The 7,483-nt window shown below is 43.2% G+C and overlaps 1 protein-coding gene across 1 annotated transcript; it reads left to right on the top strand.

The window, feature by feature from the left end:
* The first annotated feature begins 3,866 nt into the window (after positions 1-3,866).
* CHCHD1 (coiled-coil-helix-coiled-coil-helix domain containing 1) lies at positions 3,867-6,963 on the top strand. The gene is made up of 3 exons (XM_074830654.1): positions 3,867-4,051; positions 4,627-4,745; positions 6,165-6,963. The coding sequence occupies exons 1-3, from the start codon at positions 3,910-3,912 to the stop codon at positions 6,273-6,275; spliced, it is 372 nt and encodes a 123-aa protein (XP_074686755.1). The 5' UTR covers positions 3,867-3,909; the 3' UTR covers positions 6,276-6,963.
* The last annotated feature ends 520 nt before the right edge of the window (positions 6,964-7,483 follow it).

Here is a 7,483-nt window from a genome sequence, read left to right as displayed (position 1 = left end):
TAGTTTTAACTGGTGTGGAAGAACAAATAACTCCTAGAGGACTGGGAACAGGATAAATTGAATCAAAACACAGTCATCAGGGACATCACTGTTTAAACAGGCTTTGCTATGTTAGACAAGCGGCCATCTGCCTCCCTTACCATCCTTGCATATGCACTATCCAGCCATTGTCCCAAGAGAGCCACTCCCTTAATGATTAGCTGTCATCCATTTGGTTGGATTTAATTAAGATTGTTGATGGATCTCCAGGCACCTTCTCAGAAGTTGTATTAATTGGAAGCATGCAGGGTGGCAGGTTCCTTCATTCTGCCCAGAGACCTCTACTGACAGGTTGAAATTAATCAGAGACAAAATCCTTTTAGTGTTATGACCAGCTGAGCCAAAGCCTGTGTCAGCCTTTAACCAACTGCATTTCTCTTATGATTCAGTGTCTTGGAGCTGGCAATGAGAGATACATGGCCCTGCAGAGGGATTAGGAAGGGTGGAGAAAAATGGAGCTGCAGGATTTGTTCCAGAGCTCTGACATGACTGGCATCTTAATTTGTATGCTGTTATATACATTCTTTCCTGCAGAAAAGACCCATCTAATGCTGAAGTGTCTCAGCTAGAGATGGTTCTGGGGATCTTGGAATGGATCAGAGTAGATCATGGTATTTTATGGCATCCCTGAGCAAATAAGGAAGCATCAGGTAATTTTCAGTAGAAATGGGCTGGATTTGAGTAGATCTGGGACTTAGGGATGGCAGCTCAAAACGAGTCAGGTGGACAGAATAATGCAGGGTGGCTGATTGAGATAGTTCAGGATAAGGTAGGCTGGCATTGGAGTTGGGACAGGGGGGTGACATGTCAGAAAAGAAATTGCATCTGTCATTGAGCTAATGAATGTATTTGTGCTAGTGAGTGCATTAAGTGCTAATACTGTCCAAACACAATAGTTCAGCAGACAGGAGTAAGTCTGAACCAACTGGAATCTTAGCAAAATTAACTACTAAAGTTAAAGTGGGGGTGCCTTAACTTTTAAAGCATCTCCAATTAAATTGGAGTTTAAGGAGGTCAGGGTGAGACAGCTGAGAATAAATTGTGGTAGGTGAGGGCATTATGAAGTTGTATGAGAATAATTGAGGCATTCAGGATAACCTTGGGTGAATATACTGCAATTTACCTGAAAGCTGGATCCAAGCAGTTCAGAAAGACATGGCTATCAACTCGTTTCATTTCTCCCACTACAACTGATTTCTTAGCCTCATCCCCTAATTGCTTTTTAGGCAGTGAGTGGAGGTTTTATATGGTTACTACAGAAAGTGAAGGATCCATGGTGTAATTTATCACCTCTTAAAGAGGTATTTAAGACACCAATCTCATGTTGGGGGTGTATTTTACTACAGCATTGTTGGCATTGTATTTAATTGTGGCATAGCATTTACTGTAGCATCATAACTGGCCTTTATTCCAGTTGTGATATAGTTTCTTTTTAAATCTTATACTAATAGCTTAATCTGTGTGGTTCATTTTGGTTTTGACTAGCTGAAACACAAGCTAGGATTCAGCTTTATGTTGATCCAAGTAAAGTAGTTGTAAACGCAGTTAGAATTTTACATGTTCTTTATAGATGTACATTCAGGATTCATAATGAAACGTCTGTGGGGTTCACTTGTCAGTGTGTTGAGGGAATTGGGTTACTGACTGTCCCTATAGTCAGAACTTCTGTCCCATCCATTAGTGTCTGTGCTATCAGCTATACAAAATACAGGCTATAGAGAGACTTGCCTGTTGACACATGTTTGTGTCTTGCTTCAGACATCTCTGCATGGTGTGTGCAGACATCATCACGTACGTTATTCTGTCTGCTCTGGAATTTCTTAGGCTGATGCTCCAGTCCCAGGCTGAATGCCAAAAAAAAGAGGTTCTAATGCAGACAGTAATAACTGACAGGAAGCTATTACAATTCTCCTTGCATGGCTTGCCTTTCTCTTTCTCAGCCTCCCCCCCATTTTTCTTGGAATTACTTAGAGAGCAGTTTTTGAAGGTGAATGTACCTGAAGGTGCTGCCACCATTAGCTAATGTAATTTGGAAAAGGGAGGTTGATTTACAGAAAGTGCAGTTCAGCTTCTCTTATGTCCTAGTATTTGCATCTTCCCTTTTTATTGCTCTTGTGCAAGTCAATAATTGCAGCAGGCAAATGCAGCAACGAAAAGTGGGTATCAGTAGGGGTAACTGGAAGAGGCAAAACCAAGAGTAGTTGAACTTCACGTGAACTGAATACTGAAAAGTACTTCATCTCCCTGTCTTGAATTTGCAAGATTTCTGATGTTTAGAGCTCTAGCCTAATTTGAAGGTGTCAGCTTGTTATTCTTCTTCCTCCACTGGCAGCCAAGCTAGAATGATAGCTCATTTCCTGTCCCATCAGAAAAAATGGAAGTAGAGAAACATCCCTCTTACCAAAATGTTGCAGAACTTCCAGATAGACTGAATTTGGACCTAAAGAGATGGAAATCTGCTTCTAAAGAGGATCAAAAGAAATCTTTTGTTTACTTGGAAATGTCTTCTCATATTCTTTAAATAGGACTCTAAGAAAATACTATTTTAACAGTAATGCAAAAATAGTTATAGAATCAGACATACCTGAATATGTTAAATCTGCAGATGCAATAAATTCTAGTACTGATACTGATGCAGTAAATTCTAGTAACAATACTGAGAGTATTCTGGTATAGGTCTGGTGATGTTGAAATCAAGGTAACAAAATTTCCAATGTCTTGTTAACTTCATTGACTGGGGAGAGGCAAGTGGAGTACTTTTTTTTTTTTTTTTTTCTTATGACTCAACTAGGTGGTTGAATATATCCTTTTCATCCAAAGCAACGTGCTATGCAAAAAATTGTTACAGCATTCCTATGGAAGAAAACTGATTTTTCTTATGTCCTCCAGTGCACAAGGGAAATTGGTGGTGCCTGAAGGAGCCCTGATATGGTGATAACATGGCATATTCACTGACCACTATATGACAAGCGTCAGAGTATTTTAGGTCCCCAGTCCAATGTCGAACTCATCAGTTCTGTACATCTACCTTGTCCCTCATACTGTGCAGAAATCTGTTTGCAACCCCAGCCCTTGAGATGTTACTGTGCCTTCTGTATCACCTGTCATTTTCAGCTGGGGACATAAGGGCTTGAGAATCAGCCAGATGAGTTGAGGAATTCCAGATACTTAAACTAGGAAAAAAACTTCTGGGAACAAGAATTCTCCACTACTGAGTACGAGCCTGTGAGAACACTAATACCATTTCAGAAATGGCAGTTTCAGTATCTTCGTGGAAGATACAGTAGGAACAGTGGAGGGGAGACCCTGCTGTTAGTATGCAATGGAGAGAGAGGAAGGGCTGGGGGTGAAGGTGCTGCTGAGTTTCAAGCACCGAGAAGTTTCCCTAGGGTTGCAACGGGACGCCCTCAGTTCCCTTTGAAGCACTCATCGTTTCTTGTGCTCTGGCTGAAGGATGGTGAGCGCCTCCCGCGCTTCGCTTGGCTGCAGAGGAACGTTTGGGACGCGAACTGTTGGGAGTTGTTACGGGGTGGTTCCGTCTAGCACTGAAACGGCGGGAAGTTGCTCGGTTGTCGCGGCCCTTGCCTGCAGAAACAGGGCGGGGGAGGAAGAACGCGGTTATGCCACCGGCGGGTCCGTTTGCCGTTTCGTGGGATAGCGCCGGCCGCAGCTCCCGCCGCGCGCGCGCCGGCTGCCGCAGGGCGCGACGCGCCACGCTACATCACGCCACGCTACGTTACGCCACGCCCCGGCGCGTGAGGCGGCCCCGCCCCGCCACGCCCGGCGGCGCCCCGGGACCGGCAGCGCGCAGGCGCCCGCCGGGTGGGCGGGGCGCGGGGCCCGCTCGCCGCGCGGCCTGTCGCAAAAAACATGGCGGCGCCCGTGTACCCGGCCTGGGTCATCCGCTGGGTTTCCGGGCAGTGGCGGCAGAAGAAGCGGCCCCCGGTTCTTCGCTCTACCCGGCCGCTGGTGCTGGCCAACAAGGTAGCGAACCGCAGGGAGCAGGCGGGAGGTGAGTTCCCGGTGCCAGGCCGTTAAATGCCCCCTCCCCGGGGAGGAACGGCGGGGGACGAGGCCCCCAGCCCTTGAGGGGTAGACCTGCCACCGGTGGGAGCTGTCCCGCTGCTCTCCGGCGGCTTCGCCCTGGAAAGGGTCACGGTGGTGCCAGGGCTGGGTCGAGTTGATGCTCGGAAGCGCCAGGGCGGCGGTGGGGAAGGGCTCTGGCTTGGGCCGTAGAATTAGCACACGGGTTCTTTTGGAAAGATTGCTTTCTCATACAGCAGCCCTAAATTTGTGTCTTGTGGTACTCCGTATGCGAATCACACATGTAAAACGCTTTGTTACGCCTCAACAAAGCATTTACCTTTAGAACTCAGTCAGGTGTGATGGCAGCAATGGTGCTAATCTTTGTGCTAGCAGCAACATCTTCTCTACACAAAGCAAAGGTGAGATCTTTACTTTACTGTTGTTTTTTCTCACCTGCTTCTACCCCACCTTAAACTTCTCTCTGGAGGTTCGTGCACTGCGGAGGCTGTTAGCATGAAATCCCAAACACCTGAGGTTTTTGGTTGTGTCTTTCCCTTCTAGAGGCAACGTGCATTACGGAGATGTCGGTAATGATGGCCTGCTGGAAACAGAATGACTTCAACGATACAGCTTGTGCCGAGGAGATCCGGATGTTCCATGACTGCGTGGCAAAGGCAGAAGTAACTAAGGCCTCTTTTGTGTTCTTAAAGGCTAGTAGTAGGGAAGGAAGAAACACCCAATCACTTTTTCTGTGTAATAATTTTGTAGTAATAATGTTCTCTGAACAGTTTGATTGGTGGTGGTAACCCATTTGGTGGTGGTAACCCATTTGATGCAGGATGGTGTAGATCAAATGTGCAATCCTTCCTTTTTGAATGCAGCAGTTAAGTTAAAATTAAATTAAATTAGAATGAAAATAAAGGACTGTAGGAAGGGACTGGATGTTTGGTATGTTATAACTAGGGATGAAACAATAGTCCCATCCAGTCCTTTTTGTGTTGTCAAATTCTTGAAGTAGAGCTCAGTTGCTCTCAATTGACACTGACCTAGGCCCCTTCTTCTGATTTCTTCCAGTTTTTAATCTCTAGAGCTTCAGGCCTAATGAAGTAATAACAGTCACTGTTCTTCTCCATATGATACGATAGTTCTGAATGAGTGCACAATTTGGAGCTGTTAAGTAGAACTGATTTGTATGGTGCGAGATGTGGATTATATTGTAATTGGGGAGATAGATGTACAGTGTAGGTAGGTTTCTGCAACTGGTCTGATTCATAGAATTAAGAAATAGCTGACTTGGGTGCCAATCCAATACCTGCATTATCTAGACAGTGGGAGAAAGTGGTGAGTTAGGATTCCCAAATTCCAATCCGTCATAAATCTGTAAATAGTTCTGTGCTTGCAGGGGTGAGGGTGGAGACAAGGTGGTAGAGACATAACCAGTAGTTTCAGTAATCCTCATAACAAACAGAATTTTCAGGATACATGGGGGTAGTTACAGCTGTTCTCAATTCTCTGAAAATTAGGACTTCTTTAAGGCTGTTTCTTTGAAGGCTATACATTTTCTTGAAAAATAAATTTCATATTGCTTGGAAATTAGAGGTTTCCAGCTGTATGATAAACTTGAAATCAAGTCAGTTTCAAAAGCAGACTAAAGGTAAGTATATATACTAAACTTCTCCTTAAACTGATTTCAGGTTTCAATTTTTTTTTAACAGTACCATCGTTTAATAAATAGTCATTTACTGTTGCATAAATAAAAAATTGTCCACAATTTATTTGGTAGATTACAAAGAATCAAATTGAATAACAGAACGTAAAAAGAAAAAATCTGAGTTGTTGCTATAAGTTTATAATATTGTTAATGAAGAATATGGAATAATATCATCTTTGCAAGATGTCAGTCAGTTACATCATTTAAAGGTCATCAGCTTTTGAAAGCCTGGTGAGTATTGAGCCAAGTGCTACTGTAAGTGTTCCTTAAAGAAATAGCATTCATCTGAAAGAAACATCCCAGTACAATTAGTAGTAGTCTTTGGGGGTGAGCATCAGCTCTGCAAATAAGCAGAGGTAATATTTTGAGATTTCTTTTTCTCTTTCAGAAAGAGCGCAAGAATCAAAATGAGAACATCCCGTCATCCAGGGAAAACTTAACTTCAAGCAAAGTGAACACGCTCCTGAGGAGGTTTCCTCAGATCACACGTTATGTATAATGTGCTTTATTAAAGGGACTGAAGACAAGCAATTAAAATTGGTATCTTTGGCAAAAAAGTAAAAAGTAAACTTGAGTGAGCATTTGATGTCAGGTGGTATCTGTCAGCGCTGCTGTATGGATCTTGACCACATATCTGTTTCCAGAGCAAAAACCACCCATCTTGACCATCAGCTGACTTTGTTCATGAGGTTCTTGGGTCTTGTGGTCTTAGGATTTCTGAAGTGTGCTCTTCAACTAGCCACAGTGTGGAGTCAGGCCCTCACTGTGAAATAAAGTCTTCTAGCAATGCATGTAAATGCCTTTTCCAACAGTTAGGGGGTGACTTTTCCTCATGTATGAGCTTCCTGCCTAACTTCTGAGCTGCTATCAAAAAGTGCTCAGGCCCAGACATTGAGACAATTTAAAATTGATAGTAATCTCATGACTCGTACTCCTACACATATGTATACGCAATTTGGTTCCTCTTAAAATTTTTTTAATTCCTGCTGCTGTACAAGAAGGCTGTAGAATGAGGAAGTAATCTCCAGCAAAATACCTTGTTAAAACGCAATACATTGGTAAGGATCAAATGTAACTTTAACATAGAAGCTTGTGATTTAGGCCCTCTGACTTGCAGGTGGGACAGATATGGTGCCATGTCAAATCCATTATGTTGTCTGTACTATAATAAAATAATGTAAAACTCTTGTTTGGCTTGAGCAACTCATAAGCCACAAAAAATGCTCCATTGTTTTGGTAAAAAAGCTAAAAGGGGACGAGAAGGTTCAAGCATGGACTGATACTGAAATAATGTAATTAATTATTTGTTTTGATTTTTTTTTTCACTGGAGTACCACAAAACTGCAGGCAGGTCCCTATTGTTTTAGGACCAGTACCTATTTGGTAAGAAAAATGCAGTGCCTCAGAGAACTAATGATATAACCATTTATATCACTAATTCTTGGGCATAAAGAAAAAGCAGAGTAAGAGGGAAGTCAGGAGCACACAGACTGTGACTACCCACATGTGACTAGAGTTTGCATGGAGCTGGAGCTGACTTCTCGGGAGCCCCAGACTGATTTCTGTTCATCACATAAATACTGGTCAAGTGTATGCTTTCAAGTTACTGAGGCCATTTTCGTTTAACTGTTACAATGGCTCATTAGTGGCTTATCCCACAGGGTAGCCTATTCTGTTATTGCTATTATGGCATAACTGGGTCTTTCA

Source organism: Strix aluco, chromosome 7 (assembly GCF_031877795.1).
Source record: "Strix aluco isolate bStrAlu1 chromosome 7, bStrAlu1.hap1, whole genome shotgun sequence".
Taxonomy (NCBI): domain Eukaryota; kingdom Metazoa; phylum Chordata; class Aves; order Strigiformes; family Strigidae; genus Strix; species Strix aluco.
This window is presented reverse-complemented; position numbering and strand designations above follow the sequence as displayed.

What these genes read in the sequence shown, in the direction of transcription:
- CHCHD1 (XM_074830654.1), top strand. Translation starts at nt 3,910, where the DNA reads ATGGCGGCGCCCGTGTACCCGGCCTGGGTCATCCGCTGGGTTTCCGGG. An exon ending in CCGCAGGGAGCAGGCGGGAG is followed by an intron (nt 4,052 to 4,626) that starts GTGAGTTCCCGG and finishes TTTCCCTTCTAG; the next exon opens with AGGCAACGTGCATTACGGAG. An exon ending in ACTGCGTGGCAAAGGCAGAA is followed by an intron (nt 4,746 to 6,164) that starts GTAACTAAGGCC and finishes TTTCTCTTTCAG; the next exon opens with AAAGAGCGCAAGAATCAAAA.